The sequence below is a fragment of the Hippopotamus amphibius genome, chromosome 3 (assembly GCF_030028045.1).
Source record: "Hippopotamus amphibius kiboko isolate mHipAmp2 chromosome 3, mHipAmp2.hap2, whole genome shotgun sequence".
NCBI lineage: Eukaryota > Metazoa > Chordata > Mammalia > Artiodactyla > Hippopotamidae > Hippopotamus > Hippopotamus amphibius.
Genome location: NC_080188.1, coordinates 175,036,454 through 175,060,188, shown reverse-complemented (window position 1 = coordinate 175,060,188; position 23,735 = coordinate 175,036,454). Strand labels below are relative to the sequence as shown.

Here is a 23,735-nt window from a genome sequence, read left to right as displayed (position 1 = left end):
ACAAAAAAAATCTAAGGAAAAGATTTTAAAACCAATAGAAGGAATGGTTGTGACCCAGTTGCACCTGTTGCATATGGGTGAAAAAAAAGAACCCATCTCTTTTCTTTTCTTTTTTTTTTTTTTTGTTTAAATCAGTACATGAGGCAGGGGGAACAGAAAGAAAGAAATATGAGAAACAATACACAGAGAAGGGCATTCTCAATGAAGCTGTAGGCCTCAAAAAATGTTCCATCTAAGCTCTGACTGATTCCAATACCTTAAGGTAATTTGCTTTAAGCTGTAAATCTCCTGGGTTGTTTATGCCTCAATGCTTTTTTCAGAAGCCTGGGAGAGAAGGAAAATATATCATTTCAATCTGCCCCCTCTTGAGACTGTATGGAATTTTAAGCAGGCTTCTCCCAGAGTTAAACTCTTTGTTCAATCACCTCAGGGTCTATTTGACCTTCCCTTTTTTTTTTTTCTAGCTTGCCCAGAAAGTTCAGGGAGGAGGAGTTTATATTTTTCTGAGCCCCTGCTTTATGCCAGGAGGATGGCAGATATTCTAGGCTCATTATATCCCAGTCAGGTGTTAAAGTATCTCCATCATCTTGCAGTTGATTTGCTCAGAAGCAGCAGGTGACTGATGGGACTTAGAAAGGGTCTTGGGTTTGAGAGCTCTGTGTGCTGGGTGGATGACAGGCAAGTCACATACTGCAATTAAGGCTTTACCTTTGGTGTCAAAAAGGCCTGTTGGGTCAGTCATGACTGTGGTCCCTTTGCATGTCACTTGGTGTTTCTCAGAGTACTCAATTTATTGAATGGGCGTAGTAAACCCAGTTCAACTTCGTAAGGCTTAAGTAATATAAACTAAGTGTTTAGCCCAGGGCCATGGCATGCTTTATGTGCTCCATAAAAGGAGGTGGACGTGGTAGATGTTGTGTTATATCCCATTTTAAAAAATAAATAATTGAAGCTCTGATTAAGAGGTTTATTGCATGATTTTGTTTTTCTGTTTGTTTGTTTTGGCCGTGCAGCATGGCTTGTGGGATATTAGTTCCTCCATCAGGGATTGAACCTAGGCCCTCGGCAGTGAGAGCATGGAGTCCTAACCTCTGGACCGCCAGGGAGGTCCCCTGATTAAGAGGTTTTAAATGAATTGCTTCCATACTTACATATCTAGTTTTTGACAGAGCAAGGTTTTCAAGTATAAAGTAAGCCTATTTAACCCCTCAACCACCCTACGTATAATATTGAGGAGAAACTCTGTTGTTTAAATACTTGTTCTTGAAGCGTATGGGTTTTTCCTTATTTAAAACTTGATTTTGTCCTTATATCCAAACTGTTTATGTAATAGATTCTTGAAGTATTTTATAACATTAAAAACAATCAGTTTTTCCGAAGATTCTTCCTGATCTTAACAAATTTATTCTCTCCTAAACTTTGTTTATTTGTTGGCTGTTTGAAAATCAGGATGGATATTCGCTTAGAAACTGACCATTGTGTTCTCAGGCCAGTTCATAAAAGCCTCTCTACCCTGTCCGTCACTCTTCCCTTTCCAGCACTTGATGCTTCCATCCAAGGGTTTTCAGGGGGGCAGAATATCAGGATTGCCTGAGGAACTTTATAAAAGCAGAGGGGCCTGACCACACCTCAGCCCTTTTGAGTTAGAATCCTGAGGTGAGTGTGCTGGTTCCATCCCCGTGTAGGCGGCAGCAGGCTCGAAACCCTGAGATGGGACAGAGTATGATGTGTCGGAGGAAGCGAAAAAAGGCCAGTGTGGCTGGAGTAGAGACTGCTGTCTCAACTCTTTTTTTTTTTTTTTAATTTATTTATTTTTATTTTTGACTGGGTTGGGTCTTGCTTGCTGCCCTTGGGCTTTCTCTAGTTGCGGTGAGGGGGGGTTGCTCTTCGTTGCAGTGCACGGGCTTCTCGTTGCAGTGGCTTCTCTGGTTGTGGAGCATGGGCTCTAGGCGCTCGGGCTTCAGTAGTTGAGGTGTGCGGGCTCAGTTGTTGTGGCTCACGGGCTTAGTTGCGCCACAGCATGTGGAATCTTCCTGGACCAGGGATTGAACCCATATCCCCTACATTGGCAGGCAGATTCTTAACCACTGCGCCACCAGGGAAGTCCCTCTAAATTCTTGATTGTGCATCCCTGTCAGTGAAAGGAATTTAAGCCAATACCTCCAGTATATGTATACTCATTTAAAAGTATATTATGTACATGTACTTTGATAAAATAGGCACAAATACAGACATTTTTAAAAGTTAAGATTAAAAAAAATAGAACTGAAAATTCTAATAATTGCCTTTTCCACTTTTTAGATCCTTTTATGTACCCCTTGGGGTGGGTGGACCCCACTTTTGTAAAATACAGGCAAAGAAAGGGGGAGAGGTAGATAGAGACCAGATCCTGTAGGACAAGTAGAACTATGTCAGGTATTTCTCTCTCTATCCTAAGCACAAGAGGCAATTGAAAAGTTTAGGAAGGGGAATGACATCAGATTTACATCCTGAAAAAAAAAAGTTGACCATCTTTGGGAGTAAAGCAAGCGTGGACACAGGGAGACCAGCCTGGAGGTTATTGCAGTGATGAGAGGTTATTATGGCTTGAACTAGGGCAGTGCCAACGTGGTTCAAAAGAAGAAGACAAGCTAGAGATATATTTGCAGGCATACCCTATAGAATCTCGTGGCTTATTTCACAATCATTGATGGGGAAGAGGTCAAAGGTGACTGCTGGGTTTCTGGCTAGAGCATCTGGATGGCAGATGAACCATGGAAGAGCAAGTTTGGGGGTAGTGGGTGGGTCGTGTCTCCAGATTGAAAATGTCTCAAATGTGAAACATCCAAAAAATGATACGAAATTCACATTTGGATATGGAGGTTGAGCTCCATAGAAGTCTTGGGCTGGGAACTATAAATTTAGGAGTTGTCAGAACATAGATAAGAAAGAAATTACTCTACCTTCAGATATTATTTATTGATAGGAAAGCTCTAGAGCAGAAGTGCCAAGTAGTTCCATAAAAATAGTGTATAATCCTCAAAGAAAGAAAAAAAAATAATGTATAAGATTAGATTTATAGGCCTGGAGATGAGGAATTAGAAATGAACAAATAAGCAGTTTCTGTAAAATGCAAGTGTCTCTTACAGTTGCTACAGCATTGGGACCAGACAGCTTATATTAGAACCTGGTAAAGAGAGTAGAAATCAATATTTGAGAAGCTTTCATAGATACTTTGATGAGCACACTGCATTCAGGAGTGAGCCGTGAATGCTGGGAAGTGACTCACATCTTACAGTTATTCATGAATGAGGACAGGAACCTGTCAGAAGTGTGTGCACCATCAGGCCTGAGTAATTGGGAAAACTGAGCATGCCCAATGAAACGAAAGGAGGTGCAAGCACCGTGGACCAATGTGTGGACTCAGGGAAAGAAAGCCTAGTAATTTGATGTCTATAAGCCTTGGGAGTTATGTTAGAATTGCAGCAAGAGAGGAATACTTTTCTTGTCCTCATCCCCTTAAACCATTGTGTTCCTTAAGTATTGGAATACCACTAATATTGTCAGAGGCCTCAGGGTGGGGTAAAAGGGGGTCAAAAGGTACAAACTTCCAGTTGTAAATAAATAAATCATGGGGATGTAATGTACAGTATGGTGACTTTAGTTAATAATACCATATTGCATATTTGAAAGTTGCTAAGAGAGTAGATCTTAAAAATTAAGACAAAAAAATTGTAACAGTGGAGACAGATGTTAACTAGACTGATTGTAGTGATCATTTTGCAATATATACGAGTATCAACCTGAGTATCAACCTAAATATCATCGGAAACTGATACGATGTCGTATGTCACTTTTACCTCATTAAAAAGGAATACAACAAATCCTTTATAGGCTCTTAGGTTCTCTGAAGGTTCCCCCCCAGTACCTCGGGGGTGAAATTGACTCTGTTCCCCTCCTCCTAGTGCTGAAAGCTCAAAAAGAGTCAGAGTAGCTTCTTTTGCTCAACAGCGTGAAGAGGGTTAAGTGAAGCCTATAAGACATGCTCCCTCTTCTTAGAAGTCTTCTCTCTATTTCTTCTCATCTATTTCATTCCAAGTCCTTTAGGCTTCTGCAAACTGACTGTTAGAATTTCTGTTGCCACTGATCTACTTTCTGTCCACAGATCTTGACAGCTCCTCACAGAAGTGACTCTGAATTAAAAAACTCTCAGCCTGTGCCACCCCACCCTCCCCCATCACCAAGAAATGTGGTACTCTACTACCTATCTGTTCTTTCTCTGTCCAGTGCTTAATATATTAAATTGGGATCATTGATGTTTATCCTAAGAAATTATCTGAAGTAAGAGTAGCACATACCTTTGGCCTGTTCATTTTTTAGGAATTCAGACCTCTGACCATCAGGAAAATATTGACTAGATCTTATCAGTCTTTTTAAAAAATAATGATTTACTTTGTCGGCATTTGTATCTATCAATAAATATTTTTATATTGTTTATTTCTTTTTTTTTTTATATATTGTTTATTTCTGAAATAGAGAAGCAGATTCATCAGGCCCCAAATAAATACCTCTACAAGTGACTGGCCGTTTGTTAAAATTTAGCACAGGGAAATACAGTATTGTTTAACTGGGCAAGGGAGTTTATAAGAACCAGTCATGATGAAAATTATTCCCACTGAGGTGCTCTCCCCTCACCCCAACAGATTTCTTCTTGATCACCCTTCAAGTAACCCTTTTATTACAGCATGTTATAATTGTTCTATGTTATTATTAATTATTGTTAACCTCTTACTGTGCCTAATTTATAAATTAAACTATCATACGTATGTATAGGAAAAAATAAAGTGTATGTAGGGCTTGATACTGTCTGCGGTTTCAGACATCCCCCGTGGATAAGAGGGCACTACTGTATTATTCAGTTTTCCCCTCCTACATCTCCAACTGAGGCCAGCATGATTAACCTTGAGAAAGAGTAAAGCAAATTAGTAATTACAGTCATCCTTCCGTATCTATAGGGAATTGGTCCCAGGACCCCCACAGATACCAATTGCATAGTATTTGCATATAACCTATGCACATCCTCCCCTATTTTTTTTTTTTTTTTTTTCGGGCCTGCTGAAGGGCAGTCCGCATCTTAGTTCTCCAACCAGGGATCTAACCATGCCGCCTGCAGTGGAAGCTCAGAGTCCTAACCACTAGACCGCCAGGGGAGTCCCCTCTCACTTATACTTTACATCTCGTTCTTCAAGTGCACACTTACATTAAATTTATTTAACTTAAGGGGAGAGATACCTGTACTGCTCTTGAGATAGTAGATTGTTTACATTCTAATTATTCTTAATGACTTTCTGTTTTTTAATTAAAACTACATGCTAAAGAGTTTTTTTTTAATTCCTTTCTTTGATAAGAAAAATTTCAAGCTCAATATTACATTCCCTAAAATAAAATCAATTTTGTCCTGAAGTATAGTTTTGACAACTGTAACAGTCTGTTTTCTTTGACTATCTCATAAACAACAGGAGTTTCATATCAGCTCTCCTTCCTCCTCCACCTTTTTTCCCCTTTTACTTTGTGCCAATCGTAGGTGGATGCTCAGTATCACCCCACAGCACAAGATAAATAAGCTTGGAAGGTTTCCTAGCAACATATTGTTCTGGGAACCTGCTCTGTTTCCCTGAACAAGATGAAGCCAAACATCCTAGAATCTCAGCCAGATGGGAAAGGATTAGCTTATTGAGGGGTGTTTAATGCATTTTTTAAAATTTCACTTTGAAATGAACCTCTTAACATAACAAGATTGAGCTTTAAAAGGACACTCTTTTACATGTTTAAAAAAAAAAACCCTCAGTAATAGTTCCAATTTAAAAAATACAGTTTTAGAAGATGGTCTCTAGGGACAGTCTTGTAATATCTAATTCACTTATTGGTGAATGGATCCATTTTAGAACCGTGTAGAAAATACTTTGACATAGGACTGATGTTCAGCCTGGTACCCAGTGGTACCAGTACTCAGCTACAAAAATATTGAAATCTTAGACTTCCTTCTCATCTTGTGGGCAAGTGGCTGCTGGAGTAGGCTCCCTCCCCATAATGCCTCCTCACAAATCCTCTCACTTCTCCCCTGACCCCTCCTCGTAGAGATACAGGGGAAACCCCTGTCACTGCTTAAAACTCTGACTTCTTCCCTTTTCTCCTCAGCTCCAGGGCTACTGCCAGTGGTTTGCCACTTCATCTTGAGAGTCTGTTTTTGCTTTTCAGAGTATATGATTAATACAGAGAAAGGAAAACTAGAGGAAATTGCCCCTCTCAAAGTCAAGAAAATTAATGTTGCTGTTTGGTTAGCACACGATCATGTATATTTTCCGTATTGTTTATCGATGATCTTGAGGCCACGCAGTTGGCAGGTGGTGTTTTCCTCTGCCTTGTACTCTTGTGGGTCACAGCATATTGTTGAAGGTCTCTGGAGATGGAGTTGTAGAGGATTAGAGCTTCTCATGCCAATAGTCAACAGTGGTTTTGCAATTTAGTTACACGCTGGAAGATGTTTTTTATCTTGTAGTCTGACTGGGTAGGCAGTCCCCCAGCAGCCAGGTGAATATTGTCGTCATGTGGTTGGTGAATCACTTACCCTGCCGGACAGGTTTGGACTGTGTGAAACTTCCCAGTTGTGGTGAGAAGCAGGTCCTGCCAGTGCTCACAGTACTCCCTGATGGGAAGAACAAAGTAATTAGAATAAGCTGGGGAGTGACACTTGGTGTCTTTGCTTTTTATTTAACAAATTCTACGGCCAGCTTTAAGGGAATTGAAACTGTCCTCGTCCCAGAAAGTCATAAGAGAATTTTATTTTCATTGATGCTTTCCATTCTTTCCTGCTCTCTCTCACGCACACGTGGTTTCTAAATACCAGGCTTTGAACTCGACAAGGAACAATCTTTTGAGGGCCTCCGAGGGGCCAGTTACGTTGGTAGCATCGTGGTGGGTGCTGAGAGGCATCAACACATGGTCCTTGCTTTCACTGAGCCCCAAGAATTTAGCCAAACAATGCACTTGTTATCTTTTTAAAAATTTAGATAAATTTATCCTTCAAGTCATTTATGGTAGGACCTAGACGTTAAGGAAAGATTTTGATGTCTAAAGGAATTATATAATTTTGATTGTCCCAGAAAAGCCTAAAAAGTAGACTTAATCTGCTATGTATAACATAAATAGATGATGATGGATTTTTTTGAATATTTTCTAAAAACACAGTTTTTAAAAATTCCATGAACCAGGCTAATTTTTAGATACTTTGTCGTTTAATTCTCCTGACAACCATTATAAAATAGAAATTTGTTTGCCTACCAATTTTAGAATCTGCTTTCTCTCTGTTACATTAGCTCCGTTAAAATTTTTTTGTGCTGCTCAATATTTTTTTTTATAAAATAATAATTCTCATTTTTAACATGGTGGAAGAGTGAATTTTCCTTAAAGAAAAGGCAGTTAATAGAATTAACACCACTGGTAAATATATTAATAAGAAAAAGTGATGCAATGTCAGCAGTGTTGTAGAACAGAGATGGACAAACTACAGCTCATTTCAGTAAAGTTTTGTTGGAACACGGCCACACTTATTTGTTTGTGTATCAGTTATGGTAGCTTTTGTGCAACAACAACAGTGGAATTATTTTGACCTAGACTATGGTGGCGCACGAAGCCTAAAATATATGCTATCTGGACCTTTAAAGACAAAGTTTGCAGACCCTGCTCTAGAATATAGATTTCCCCCCTACAATGAGCCGGGTGCACTCCTTTAGAATGCCACAGATTTCGTTGGGCAACACATCAGAAGATGGTTTCCTAAGTGATCTCCTTGTCTAACATGCTTGTCCTCTCATCCCTGCAGGTACCGACCAAGAAGCTAAAGAAATATGAGAAAGAATATCAGACAATGCGAGAGAGTCAGCTGCAGCAGGAAGACCCGATGGATAGATACAAGGTATGGGAGACATGGGTCACCTGTCAGAGCCAAGTGCCTTCTTTTCCCCTAAAGCTGCGGTTGTGGGAAGTTCATTCCCTCTGTTCCTTCTCCACTGATGTAGACTCTCTGACCATGCTCAATGTCCAGGTATGTTTTCATCTCGGGAGACTCCTGAGTGGCCAACCATAATATTTCTTTTCTTTCAGTTTGTATATTTATAGGTAACCTCACCTGTTGCATTTATACTGGGAGTCTTCATAAGAAGCTGAGAGAAAGAGAGGGAAAAAGAAAGAGAGAAAGTGGCTATCGACTACTTTCAAAAATGAGAAAAAAGGAAAATGGCAAAGTACGGTTTTAGCTGTGCACGGTCACATCCACAGAGACTTTTAGAAGGCGAACTGTTCCAAGACTGGCACAAGAATGTTTCAGACTTACTTCTGTCTGTAGCCAATGTTAAAAATACAAATTCATTTGAAAGGAAAAATAAAAACCACAAAGGTATATTGAGCACAGTCATGGTGTTTGTTGCAACATTTATTTCCACAAAGAAATTGATGAGTAAGAGTGACATTCATCACAGTGTGCAGTTCTAGAATCAAGATGATTTCAGTTTAATATCTTAGTTAATTGTAGTATTTTTTAAAAATTGGGCCAGTCAATGGTAATCAGCAGCTCTGTTTCCATGAAGCAATATTGGGTAAATACTGATTTCAAGCTAATTTTTTTTTCAACTGAAATATTAGTGTCTCTCTTCAACATGTTTTAATTCTTCAGATTCCTACAGGTACATAATTTTTCCCTCCCTCTCCACACCAGTACCTCAGGATAAGAGAATATTGTATTTGTACATTGAGCACCAGCAATGCCAAAAAAAGTACTTTAATGACATTATTAATTAACCCACTGTGGGATGATTTCTACTTTTGTAACTAGACTTGCCTTTATGTGGTCAGAGAGCTGGACACAGGCAGCTGCAGTCACACAGCGTATGTTGCTTCCATTGCTGAATCGAATAGCATTGGAGGTTCACATAGGGGAACGGTGGAAGGAGTGTATGGATTTTGTAGTCAGTTATGAGTTCAAAACCTGAATTTCCAGAAAAGGAGACAGGGTTCGGAGTCCACGTTGGGGGTTTTAATCCCTATGCCATTGCTCAGCATCTTGCCCTAATTATCGAGCCTCTTCCTCATCTGTAAAACATACAGTACACTCATTTCCTTGAAGGACTGCTGTGAGAATGAGGGATATTGTATGTTAGGTACAGCACATAGTTGGTGTTCAGTAAATGGTTGTAATTAGCCTCATAAGGCCCACTGCCTCTACGTACCCAATTATTACTAGAATCATCTCAGCTTATTTGTGTCTGCCTCACCAGTCCCTCGCTTATCTTTCTCCTATTTCTCCCAAGTTTTGCCACCTAATCTAACATCAGTATGTTACTTCCCTTGTTTATAAAACTAGCTGATAGTAAAATACCGCATATTGCTGTGGCAGATAACTATTACCATATAAGGTGCTCATAGATAAAGTTCAAAGCTACGTTCCACCCCTCAATAAAACCAATTTTAGTGTAGCTTATATAGCATGCTGCTTTAGAAAGGCTTGAAGTAGTAATTATCAACTATTATTAAAGATCCAAAATGAAGCTCTCCTACTGCTTGCATCATTCTAATTTTCTTGTTGCTGCCATCATTATGAGTAAAATCTGGAAAGGATACGTCAAAATAGAAGAGAGGGAAATGAAAGACTAAAATCGTGTATTTAAAATCAGTCTGGAACTGAGCTTGTTATTATCCTTTTTGTGTCAAAGCAGGTAAGCATAAATATTGAATAAGTGGTACAATGCATATTATCTTTTAAAAAGTAATTATCATACATATACTGTTGATGTGTGCAACTTTTACTGACGGGTCAAAGTAGAATTAAACTTTTTCTTTGTTTTGAAAGGAAGTACTATGTTCACGCTTGAATGCTCTATTTTTGCATATCAGATTCCCTCTATAGCTATTTCTTTTGTATTATTGTAATAGCTTGTCAACATATCATCCAACTAATATTTCTATACCCTTTTAATAATGTCTAGAAATTTGTACTGGAGATAAACTTGGTAAAGTTACAGTCCTCACATTATACTTATGTCTTCAATTGACAACATAGTGTCCAACCATCAACAGATTTGTTCTTTCATATATTCAATATCTAGTTTAGAAAGCTAATTATAGTTGTATTCATTAAAGTAGGAAAGTGTCTTAGGAAATACATTTTAGCATCTTCTCAGTTTAATCCTGTCAAGAATAAGATCTATGCCCTGGAAACAAGCACTTTATAATTCATAGATCTTGGACTGGGAACCTGGTTTTGTAAATTCTCAAGAATAACTTGGGAAGATCTTTGAAGGCACTGAGTCAGAACTTATACCGGTTCACTAACAACCCCTCCTCAACCGTTAGGATCCATAGCATTTAAAATGCCTTGTTTACCCCTAGCTTGCCGTGTGGCAAGGGAGTTAGGAAGACTGTGTCAATTTAAAAAAAAAAAAAAAAAAAAAGGCGGCCCAGAAATGTCATACCTGAAGATATTCCAAGAGAATTTTTTTAGCTTGATACTATTTCTCTTGGGCTTGATGGGGTACAAAAAGGGGATAGCTCTCACCAGTCACATTCTTGCTATATCTATCTAAATGTGTTTTGTGTCGAATTTTATGACATGCAAATATCTACTTCTGAAGTTATGTCACTGTACTCATCTGTATCTAACACTTGATGAAATGGTGTTGGTATATATTTAAATTTTAGAACCCTAAGCACAATGAAATGTTCTGGAATTTGATAGTGGTGACAGTTGTTGTACAACTTTGAGGATGTAGTAAAACCACTGAATTGTACATTTGAAAAAGTTGAATCTTATGGTATGTGAATTATATCTCAGGAAGAAATCCAAGCAAAATGTTCCAAGAGCACTGGCATCTGCATGCCACCTTTTTTTCATAAACCTCGGTCACACCAGAGGTACCTGTGCAGAAGCCATACTTGTGGGATGGAGACCTCCTGTCAGAACTGGAGCTAATCAGTGACTAGAGATCCTATGTGTATTCATATTTATACGGGAAAGGCCAACATAAGTGGGTGATACATTCATTTTCACATATATATTTGTGTGTGTGTGTGTGTAGTATGTATGCATACATATATACATGCACAAAGACATGAACATGTAAATAGGCAGTGCATATATGTACACACTGCCTGTGCTACCTGGTCTTGGCATCAGTTTGTATTTAAAACCAATGAGCTCTATAATGACTGCTTACAGCCTTTGGCGTACTCTTTCTGTTTATCTTCATGACTTCCGAGACACAGAAAGGAAACTTTATTGGAAGAAGAATATACAGTATTTACTCTCAGCCTCTTTTATTGTCCTTCTTAAGTTTGACCTGGCCAGATTTGTGTAGCAGTATTTATCTGCTCTGATATTTTGGTTTGTAAATTTATTTATAGATTTCAAATGAAGTGAAATGCAAGATGAAGATTTGTCTGTAGAGATACATCATGTATGCTTTTATCTTCATACAAAACTCCAGAAAACAAACATTCATGGATATGTGCAGCCGTTTTAGTCATTTTAAAAATTAGTAGCCAAGCCCCTAATAAGCAGTTATCAACTTCAGAAATTAAAATATTACTTTCTATTTTAAGGTGATGAATTGTTTTCATTTGGGGGAAGTTAGTTTTCTAATGATGTAATCTATAGATGGCAATTTTAGAGAACTACAGCCTTCATTTGTCTCTAGAAGATGATATGCTTTTCTTGTTTAATTAAAGAACTTCTTCTGCAAATGTGGGTTAAGTCTTCAAAAAGCACAGCTAATTAATTAAATGCAGTGAATCTCCCAAAGCGTAATGAAGGTTGTGTTATTACCTGGTCTAGATGGGCAAATCCTAGAAAGAATCAGGAATGCTTAAACTCTCTTGGGTTTGGGAGACAGTATTATAAATACATAATTTCTAATTGAAGAATTTTATCTGTGTTCAGTATAATTAAATTTAGAATGTTTAACTCCTTTCTTGAGGTTAGACATGGTACTTTTTTTTTATCAAATGTAATTCAAACAGAAAGAAAAAAACTGTTTGCAGATTTTTCTTGCCCATACTGATTTTTGTAGAGCGATTGTCCCTGCATGTGATTTAAAATTAAGCTATTTAATTATAAATAGTACAAACAGTACAGACAAGATCTTCTAAATAAAGCTTAGTTTGTACTTGTATTATTTGACATCCTTACATATCTAAGGAAATAATTTAGAACAATTATCACGTTTTGTTTTTAACTTGATTAGTGAAGTTTAAATTATGCTAAGCATATCTGGAAAAAAAAAAGCCCCCCCCCCCTTTTTTTCCCCACTATATTGGACCCTTCCTTACTCAGAGAAGCCGAGATACGTGAATCCATCTTTGAAAAAATGTTTTTCTTCCACTGAAAATAAACATATTTTATTATTTTTCACATCACAGGGATGTTATGTTGCTGGCTTTTGGAAGTATTTGTGTTATGAAATCATGAATTTATTCATTTAATGAATAGTGATAGTCCAGAGGATGGTTTCTATCCGTGTGTGACAGCTTAATGATAAACTTCAGAAGGCTGCCACTCTTTTCTCTTTACACTTGGATAACGCGATGAACTCACTGTTGTAGATGGTGGAGAAGGCAAGCCTAAGCTCTCTTGATGCTTCTTAAGCCACTTAGCTAAGAAGGAGCAGGTGGTTTCTGATGGTGCTTGTCTGCTGATTGAGTTATACTTAACACTCAGGAGAGGTATAAGTGTTATGCATATTAAGAATCTCTCAGTATGTTTATCGATGATCTTTAGAATTAATTCTCCAAAAATTTTCTTCATTTTTTAGTACGTCATTTCCTTTTAAAGGAGTATGACTGAGAAAATTACATTACACTCATATGCTTCTACATCATCTGTAACACATTTGCTTTTTAAAAATTTGGTTTTTATGCTAGAGTAGTACAGGGATTTGCAAACCGGATGGTCTGTGGGCCAAATCTGGCCCTCTGCCTGTTTTTGCAAATAAAGTTTTACTGGAACACAGCAGCATGCTTATTATCTATGACTGCTTTTGCACAACAATGGTAGAGTTGAGTAGCCGCAACAAAGACCATGTGGCCCGCAAATCCTAAAATATTTACTGTCTGGGCATTTACAGTAAAAGTTTGCTGACCCCTGTGCCAGAGTATAATCTAAGATTGTTTTTAAATGCTAAAAGAAATGCAGTCTGGTTTGCCAACTGCCAGTTAGTTAGTACTGACAAGATTTTCTCTTTAGTGTGACATTTAAAATTGTTTAAATTTTCCACCAGAAAGATAAAACTGGATATGATGGGTAAAGTAAGAGCATAAAATGATTTCAGATATCCAGATTTTCTTTCTCAAATTTCATCTACAGACATTGTAGCCATTTAAACATTTCATCTGTAGGCATTTGTCTTTGAATGTCAAAAAACTTGTTTGGTGAAATTTGAATATGGTGACTATCAACTCTTCTGAAAGAGGCATCCGGAAGAAAAGATGTGAGAGTTGAGTGTGTTGTTGCTAATAAAACCACACTGGGTCTTTCAAGTAAACATCTTCTCCTGACCCTGAAATGTCTTTAAAAGCCAGTGCCAAGAATTCATTATAGCAGCAGAGAGCACACCCAAAATACTGAGCTAGAGTTTATAAAGCCGCCTCCTTCCCCATCATTTTTTCCTTTAAGGCTGAGTTTATTTTCTTCTTATTGCCAGTTCACATTCCTCTGGTTTCTCATCTTGGGAAAAATCACATTCACCATTCCTTACACTGCTTCACCCAAACTCCAACCCTCAGACACAAAGGAGACCTGGGATCTGTTTTTCTTTTGCATTCCCCTGCCCAGCAATTTCATTCTGTTGCCTGAAGATGAAATATTTTGCAAGGTTTCTGACTTTGTCATATAAGGAAGTTCCACCCAGCTTTAATAACCTGGTGTAAACAACTCACACCGTAGTTGCAAATAGTTCCACAGACAGCATTTTCATCCGTCATGCAAACTGCAAATAGCAGCGTGGAGAGGGAGGAGTTTAGTGTCTCAGTCTTCCTGAGTTGAAACCTTGCCCACTGGCTGCCTCAAGTATACTTTCTTCCATCAAATGCTAGCTGTCCTGGAGAGAATTGAGAATAAATGACACTCTAAGGAAGAACAAAAGAGCAAAATAGCATTAACAAGTGTCTGTTTTTGTTACTGCCGTTTCCTAATTGTATTAGTAGGTGTGCAATTTCATTGGATATTCTTTTTTTTTTTCAATTGTCTTTGTACCTATGATTGAAAACGGTAGTTGGTCTATGACTTTTGAGGAGGTAAGTTTTTTGTCTATGTATGTCTGTAATATCAGCGTCTGTCTCTCCGAAAAATGCAGTATCCTCCTCCCCAAAGTTACTAACCCAACTTTCCCAGCTGCACATCTCTTATGCAAGAGGGGAGGGAACTAGTGAGGAAAGTTATTGTCTGCTTTTTGTTCAGATGTTGTTAATTGTATGAGATGGAAGAGGTTTCAAACAGTGTGATGTGAATTTTAAGGGTTACGTAAGCATCGTCTCCTGTATAGCCTTTTCCGAAAGGCCAGGGAAGCATTTTGCCTGTGTTTATGGGTGTGAGCGTTCAGCACATCCGCTCGTGCGGACTTACGGCTCATGAGTATCTCTGCACTGGCTGAGGTCATGGGGCCACTTCAAGTCTTTCTCGGGTGGGCCGCCCTTGCCGGCATTTCAGAATGAAACGAACAAGATTACGACCTTTCCCAAAGCCACACTGTCTTCTTTATTCTGGTATAAAGGCAAGCTTCTTCTTTAATCAGTCAGTTCTAAAAACAGGTTTGGCTCCTCGGGAAAGGCTGGAAAAGACAGCCAAGTCATGCCGTCCCTCTTTAACCCTTGGTAAGTGTGGGCACGTTCTTCTTCACAGACCGTCTCCACCGGGCCCCCACCCCCCAGGTTCATACTTTGGAGGACGATACTGCATTTTTGGCCCCAGAGCTTGCTTTCCCACGTGTCTGTGAGTGCAGAGCAGGACGTGCACACTGTGCTGCTTGCTTTGCAGACACTGAACTGAAGCTTCTTGCTAGAGCGAAAGCCAGTAGGCTTGCCCCCTAGGCTGTTTGCTTTCTAGGGACTCTCAGACCACCCGTAATTCCTCCCACATCTTCCCCTGCCCACCCCACCCCCTCAGCTGTGTGTCTAGGAGGAGAGGTTTGACGACAGTCGTGGCAATGGGAAGTGACCAGTCAGGTTTCAGCTGAGCTCACACCTCTTTCTTATATGATATAACCCATCAGGCATTTATCTGGAATCAGCAGTGAAGTAGCCACCTGGTACTTTTCGGAGCACTTTGAACAAAGTGCTCTTCCATAACGTTGTATGACTTTAACCTGGAGGTTATTTTTAACTCAATTCTCAGCCCATGTCACTGTAACCTGAAAAACTGGTAGCTGCAGCATTTTCCCTTGTGCCACATGAACGCAATGTAAATTAGCTGAGGAGCTCTTTGTCCCTTGGAGACCTACAGGTACCTCGGTAGAAACAGGACACTCAGGGGCAGGTATTTGAGTGGTCTTATCATGGTCTCTTTTGAGGGGATTTATCAAGAAATGAGAAAAATCTCTTCCCTGCCTGAAGCAGTCTGCCTTGTGAAATATGTTACGATGAAATTGTGTTGGGTATTGCTGCTCGTTCCTGGCAAGGAGGAAATTTATTGGAAAAGTTTCTGAACCATATTTTTTTCATCTAAATTTCCAACAAGCATGTACGTTGTTTCTGCAAAAAGGGGGTAATCGTTTGATATATCAGAATGCAAGACTAATCCCTAGCCCCTGCTAGAATTTGGATGACTTCAACAACGATTGAAAGATTCAGCTGTAGACACCCTGGTTTTTGTGGGGTTTTTTGTTTTTTTTTATTTTAGTTTCCACTTTTATTATGCTTCTGTGGGAGGGTAGAACTGTAGATTGAGGAGACAGACAGAATTTGAGTACAATTTGCCCCTACATGTACAAGATGTTTTCAGGAATATCTTGGGAAAGGGTTCCTGGCAGGGTGGTAGTTTTGAGGGGTTACCTTGTATCTTGGTCACAGAAGAAGATCCATTAGGGTTTCACATAGAATATGAACTTCTAATAGGAGTAGACTTTAAAAAAATTCTCATTTTGGCATTTTATCCTTTCCAAGCGAATTAAAATTCTGAATTGCTTTTAATTTTTGAAACAACTTTTTAAACTTTTTGAACACATGTATTATATATACGTGTTCAAAAAGTATATAGACAACTTGGAAACAGTTTAAAAGCACAAAGACAACAGTAAAAATAATCCACTCCCCAAAGTTAATGTTATTTATGTTGTTATGAAAATGGCGTTTTCCAGTTATTTGTCTTTTTTTTTTCCTGTGAGGTAGCATAAGCATTTCTCCTGTCATTAGATATTTTTTCACTTATATATTTTAACACTGTGTGGGACTCTATCATTAATTTATTTTGAAGTATTTAAGATTTTTTTTTAAATAGATCTCTTTTTCAGAAATGTTTTGACTGTTCCCAGCTACCCCAGTCTACCTTTTCCAAAGGAAAAGACAGAAATGGGCCTGGTTGGCCGGCTGTAGTCAAAGTGCAAGTTTGTCCTTTGGCTTCCCTGCCTCCACGAAAGTCTCAGGCTTTGCCCTTACCACCTGTTTCTTAGCCCTTCTTTAAAAAACAAAAAGAAAAAGAAGAATTAGGGCTGCTTCTTTCCATATAATGAACTCCAGGTTGTTCTACAGAAGATAAAATTCACTCCCTGCCCCTCCCCCCCCACTCTGGTATGCTCTGATGCACTATGTTCCCTGGGTGTAGATTTGTCTTCTGGTTGTGCAACACTGCTTTGTCTGAGTTTTTGCCATCCCTGCAGAAAACACTGGTAGAGTAAATCTGAAAAACAGGAAGGTCTCATCACATTGATGTCTTTCCTGTCAGCTCTCTTTTGAATCATCTGTAACTGCTAACAATAGCAAAGACAGCACTTTTGATACTTTGGCGTGGAGGACACTAAATTGCTATTCAGAAAATAGAGTGAATGTACACAGTTCATACTGACTGGTTAAGGGGAGATCTTGCTTCATAAGAATTAGTGACTTGCTTCTTTCATCAAATAACTGGGAGTTATATGATGGAGTTCTGGGAGTTCAAGGGGAAAAAAACTCAGTAATTTATTTTACCCAGAATCTTTTAATCTGAAGTTTTTTAAAAAAGCAAAACAAACATTCAGAGACATTACCATAAGGACTGTTGCTCTTACTAACACAAAAGTTGGCGTTCAGAAAAGTAAATACATTCGTATCCGAGGAATGAAAATGTCAGTTGATCGCACAACAAACCCAAACTGTGTATCTTAAATATACTCAATTAATGTAAACCCTCCTGTGGGAAAAACCATTTAGAGAAATGTCTAGTGGTTTCCCCAATTTCATCCCTACAGTGTCTTGCAGTTTCCTTTGAGGTCTAGGGTGGGATTATCCTGCATGTTTCAAAGACTTGCCTGTGTCTGTGTTCTAGGTCTGTAACGAAAAGCTCACAAGAGTGGGGGGGATGGGGTGTTTGGAAATTTTGCTTTTTGTGGCACAGTTTTTATGATGAAGTCCTGTCTGAGGGGCTTAAGGGACAATCATTAAGTTTCACTGGGTAGAGTTCCGCATCTGCACCGCTCGCTTAACCCACTGTTGTTTCCCAGACAGCAGTCCTGCCTTCCTGTGCCACTCGCGCCTTCTCCTTTTTACACCTTCAACAGTTCACTTTGTTGTTGTTGTTGCTGCTTGTTTTTCCTCACCAGTTCCATTTGTTTCTGGTAGTATGTCCAGGCACTGATGCCCACCTCTGGCTGTTGCTTTTTCTGCAGAGGGAGAACCGGAGATTACAGGAGGCCAGCATGAGGTTGGAACAAGAGAATGATGACCTTGCCCATGAACTAGTAACCAGCAAAATTGCTCTGCGGAATGACTTGGATCAGGTAAGCCTGTCTTTCACTAGGTGTAGATGAGGCTATGACGACTTCCTCCAGGGCAAGGGCCAAGTTGCTCTCAGAGCAGTCCCACCACAGCTGCTCTGTACTTGATGCTGAGTGAGCTGCTTAGTGGGTGAATGGGTAGGTGGCAAGTGGGAGGGGACTGTTGTGCTCCTCGGAGACGGTAGAAAACGCAAGCCTTTGAGATAGGTTTTTGGTCATTTCCAAACAGCATGTGCAACATACTTAAAAAAAAAAAAGCTCTAAGCGTCTCTGGTGTCTCTTCTCTTAATCTCCACTTTTCCTAAACCAAGGACTGCCAGCATCATTACCTGAGCATATCAGTCACCAAGAGTATACTAATGCCACTCTAACATTTGTAGGCACTATACTTTTGTTCCAAAAAGATTTCTTGTCTACAGTAAGTGTGAGGCTTTCATATGAAGAACGTGCATTGAGATGTGTATTGTTGGACTGACAGGCATCCTAGCAGTTGAGAGCCAAGACTGCCTGGGTGTGAATCCTGCCTTCACCACTCACTAATCTTGTGACCCAGGGCCATTCTTAACCTGCCCAGAGGTTTAAAAAAGTGTTTACCTCAGGAATGATGTGAGAATTAAATGAGGTAAAGCACTACAATAGTATGTGTTCAATAAACATTAGCTGTTGCTAGGAAGCCCTTCCATTCTTCTTGTCCTTTCCAACAGTCCTCACAGCTTTAGGACTTCTTGTTTTTCCATTGCTAGTGTCTTTGGAAATACTTGGCAATATAGAAGGAATCTTGTGCAGATTTAAAATCATCACTCTATTTTCTGACTTTTAAAACATGAATATTCCCAATGGTGCAGGGTCAGAAAAATTGAGACCTAAACCGGTTGAATCTGTAAAAATAAGAGGCATTACCTGTGCTCTACCTATGCATTGACAATATTTAAAATACAAATCCATTAATAAATATGATTGGATGTTTAAAATTGCAGGAATTTTTTTTAATGTTTAAAAACGGTCCCCACCACAACTCCTTTTCCCATATGAACAGCTAATTTTGCAGCTCAGAAGTTTTAACCGCAGCAAGATGAGAGGTAAAACCCCTGTTAAGGAAAATAGTGCTGAAGGGGGAGAGGAGGAAGCTGAAGGAGTCAACACCAAATGGAGTTTGAAACTAAAACAAAAACTATGCTGCTTGGGACACAGGATGTAGAAGGTAGAAGCAGCAGCCCCATCGTGGAGGGAGGGGGGATGGCCCTTTTAACCACAAACCCCATTCAGCCAGCCCATTTGCAAGTTGTTAGAGGGAATGGGAAAAATGTGTGAGTAAGAAAGTCAGAACCAAAGAAGGTAGAGGGGTCCCCATTCAACAGGGTCACACCCAACCTGACCTTGGCTGTTGTATTTTTGTAGTAATAAGACCATAGTGGTGACTCAGTACTATGATGACATTTTTGGTTCCATATTAGCTTTCCAAATGGCCTTGACTGACCCTTGATTCTGCCATTTTGCATATTTTATCCATTAATAGTTTTCTTAAGAATGCAAAAGTTTTACACTAAACCTATTGTGGTAATCATTCCATGATGTATTTAATTCCATCATTTTGTTGCACACCTTAAACTTACACAGTGCTGTATGTCAATTATATCTCAATAAAACTGAAAGGGAAAAAAAGTTTTAAGCAGTTAGACTCAGGATGCAATGAAATGTTACAGTTGTAAATTGAAAGTTACAATTTACAAATGGAAATTTGTATTTGGTATATTATCAAGCCTTTAAAAATTTGAAAAATAATGAAATTAAATATTTACTAAGTTCCTACTATGCACCAAGCACTTTATTTAGCAATTTATAAGCATTATCTCATTTAATTTTCCTAATGACTCCATTAAGCAGTATTTTAATCTTCCATTTTGTAAATGAGGAAATATATATATATAATATAAAATATATATACTCTGACTTGGAAAGCTATCCTAAAAAAAAATAGAGATTTGCTCAAAAAATATATGCACAAGGTTGTTTACTGCAGTGTTACAAGAATAAAAAATTGAAGTCTCGTATATGTCCAGTAGAAGGAGAGAATGAAAGTATATCTGTAAAATATCTTTTTGGAATAGTTTTTAAAAACAGTGGGAAGATAAGGATATTGTAATATTTTTTTAAAAAAGTAAATGTATCTATATATAATGTTTGCATCTCAGTTGCAAGGGACATACACTGGCACAGGGCTATCCGGCAGGAAAAGAAAGGTGGCTGGAATATACCTTGACAGGAAAAAGCCTACAAGGAAATACATCAAAAATGTTACTACTAGATATCTCTGGGTGATAAGAGTAAATCTAATTTTTATATTCATCTTTATACTTCTTTTTTCCAATTTTTTTATCTTTTATAAGAAGGCCTTAGATTACTTAGCCACCCTTGGTTAAGTAATAATATGCCTTATATAACTTTTTAATGATCAGAAAAAATATTTTATTTAAAAAATTGTTTCCCACCCCAAAAATCCATTTTGTAGATTAGTCCGGAAGAATTGCTAGGGTCCTCCCGAAATTGTTGAGTACCTGGATACCTCATGGAGCTACTAGATCAATCCCTGAAGAAAACATTCCGTCACTCCTTCATTTATTCCTTCTCTTTATTTCCTCCCTTCAAACCTTTCTTTCTCTTTTTAAAAAAGTAGTTAAGACCTGGCTCCTCTGCCTTTTGAAGCTTATTTTCTAGATAAAAGAATAAAAATTGCCATTTCATTGAACTGCTAATTCAAAAATGGCTATCTCCTCCTAACGTCTGATTTTGCAGTTTCTGCCTGAGCAGGGTTTATTTTTCTATCACAAAGCTGTCCCTGAAGTTTAGGTGCCCTGTCCCTCCGGTCTTCAAGGAAGGACATTAGCGTGAAACTTTGCCTGCTTTCACCCAGTTTGCCCAGTACTTTTCCATTCCCAGTTTATCCAAATCAAATCTCTTAATTAAAATAGCAAAACGTCGGCAAACCTTAAACAAACATGAAAGCAGATTGTATTTGAGACAATATGTAAAGCAAACAAACACTAATGAGGTAATTAGGTACTTTTGAAAAATAAATGATTTCTTACCCGTGTCACTTTAGCAGTGGCTTCAGGCTTCCTGGGCACCAGCCGCTCTTCATTTTTCTCTCTGATAGAGTCTTCTCTTTTGACAGCTTGCCCTCCCTCAGGCTCCTTAAATAAGGACTTCTCAGAGATTAGAAATGAAAAAAGATACATTTCCATTTCAGTTTCTGTTGCTATCTGCTTTCAGGCCCTTTTCTGTTCTTTCTGTTCCCAAGGAACAAAAACAAGAGACACAACCAGTGCTTTCCCACTGCAGACTGGGCCCAGGTCCCTTCTGACCAGAGGGAGCTCATGTTGAACCAGAAGCTGCGTGTCTTGTCACAAGCGGTACATTCTTTTGTTCTGTTTTAAACTGAACAACTGCCTTCGCTCGTTCTTTGAGAAATCACTTCTGAAAGATCCTCATCCCTAATGTGAGAGCTGAGCCTTCCGAGCAGGTTATCAGTTGGTTCCTGATTTAGTCACAAATTGCAAGAGCTTGTTCCTCTCATACGTATGTGGTAGAAGTTAGATAGCGATTAGAAGTTTTCATATCAGTAAGGCATTGTCAGATGTTGGTAGGTGATTAGAAGACAATAATGACGATGGTCCACTCAGTTTTATCAGATTAAGGAGAAGGTTTTATCATTTGGGCTCAAAGGTAGAGTTTGAATACCTATCTGTTTAGTGTTCTGTTCCTGGAGATTCCTTTAACATTAAAGACGGTTTCTGCCTGAGTGAGGTATAGAGGTTGCCTGTGCAGAGATCCAGAAGACCATTTTTAGAAGGAGAACCAAGTTAACTTAGATCTGGTTCTGCTTAGATGAGCAGAATCACTCCTACTTCCTGTTAAGCGTGGAGGAGAAACTCTGGAAGCAGCTTCCTGAGACTCCTCCCCTGTGGGACCCACAGCAATCTCTGCAGATGTTAGCTCTGATAACAGCAGAAATAGAGTGCAGTCACCTGACCTTGGCCTAGTGAGGCACGCGCAGCAGAAAATGTGTACGTAAAAGTAATAGACCCTTTCGTCATACATATTTATGTGTTTATTAAAAATTTCCTCAGGGAAGTGAGTTTTTTCCCTTTCTGTTTTTTAAGTCTTTTTTATTATTATTTTTGGCTGTGCCACAAGGCGCATAGGATCTTAGTTCCTAGTTCCCTGACCAAGGATCAAACCCACGTCCCCTGCAGTGGAAGCATGAAGTCTTCACTACTGGGCTGCCAGGGAAGCCCGGTCCCTTTTCTTATAGCTATTTCCAAAATTGTAAAACATCTGGATATGCTGCAGAATTTCAGAAGCTAGTTGCTGAATGTCAGGATAGCATTGACTATTCGGAAGTTGACAAAAGGCTCACAGTTTGAGTGACTATCCCTTCAAGAAACCAAAATTAGAAAACATTTGTTTCAGTGTGTCATATGTATTATAAAAAAGACTCTTCTCTTCACAAAATGGAAATTGCTGGGGGTATAGTAAGAGGAAGTTTAAGTGCAGTCTTCTCTATTAGCAGGGCTGTCGCGCAGATATTCTGGGGTAGAACTTTAACCAGTGGGCTGCTGTTCTAGGGAGACAGGGAGGCAGATTCGGTAAAAATTTTTAAGAACACTGAAGCCTTCAGGAAAGCATTTTTTTTTTTTTTCACTAGAAAAATTGGATTTTTTATTTAAAAATAGTTTCAAAGGTTAATGCCATAGTGGAACCACCAAAGGATAGCTGAATGCTCTCAGAGAAGTAGAGGAGCATCCGCCAATGCAAGGTCTTGATTCACCACTGGGAGACCCCACATTAGAGACGTTGGGGAGGGTCTCCTGCTTTGTAGGTAACTTGTCATCTGGCTTGCAGCTCTAGAATTTGCAGTTTTGAGTTTCCATAATCTACATCCAATATCTTACAATTTATTAAAACTTGCAACATACATGTTGCATTTTTTGAGTCCCACCTCTACTTTTAGGATGCGTTTTTGCTGTGTAGATTTTCCCCTGAAAATCTAATGTATCAGAACAAATTCTAGAGTCTTTAAAAGGGACTTTTTAACTTAAACTACCCGATAGTTCCAAATTATCTGAAAACAGCTATAAGCACTGGGCTGTGGGACATCAGGAACTGGAAGACAGAACCGAGAAGCTGGAATGTAGTTTCTCTGCCGGGACCCAGCAGACTGTGCTGGCCTGGCCATCTGGACATGTGGGAGATTCGGCGAAACACAGACAGAGGGCCACCTGGCCAGTTTTCACGATGACTTGGACAGCGTTTTGCTGCTGCCAGCCAGGGATGGCTTCTTCAAAGAGCCGCCTCTCTTCTGTGTCTGCGGTTTTCTCTGCTGAACTCATCCTGTGGCCCCCTCCACCCAGTGTGCTTGTCCAGTGACTCAGACTGCCACATCCATTCACTCACCAAATACTTACGGAGCACCTGCTCTGTCCCGGCCCTGGGCTCGGTGCTGGGTATAGTGACGCACAAAAGAGAGAGGGTTCCTGCCTCCCAGAGCTTGCAGACAAGTGGGCAAGGCACATACGTCACACGTGAAGTCTGTCACTGTAGGCAGTGCTGTGTGCTATCAGGGGAGACACGAGTTTAGATGGGGATAGGGAACTGATTCGGATGGGGTGAGTGGGAGGCCTCAGGCCACGCTGTGCTGCAGAAGTGAACTTGAAGCCAAGACCTGAAGGGTGAGGTAAGGGTCCTAAC

At 39.3% G+C, this 23,735-nt stretch overlaps 1 protein-coding gene across 9 annotated transcripts in view; it reads left to right on the top strand.

Annotated features, from left to right (window-relative positions):
* RABGAP1L (RAB GTPase activating protein 1 like) overlaps window positions 1-23,735 on the top strand; it is a 665,842-nt gene that overhangs the window by 626,802 nt on the left and 15,305 nt on the right. For 6 of the 9 annotated variants that reach the window (XM_057728667.1, XM_057728671.1, XM_057728673.1 and 3 more), the window contains 2 exons: window positions 7,862-7,954; window positions 17,880-17,990. In XM_057728667.1, the coding sequence (XP_057584650.1) occupies window positions 7,862-7,954; window positions 17,880-17,990 (204 nt within the window). Of the gene's footprint in view, window positions 1-7,861; window positions 7,955-8,142; window positions 8,443-14,052; window positions 14,320-17,879; window positions 17,991-23,735 lie in introns of those variants that run through there. The other 3 variants (XM_057728669.1, XM_057728676.1, XM_057728675.1) reach the window with 2 other exon arrangements.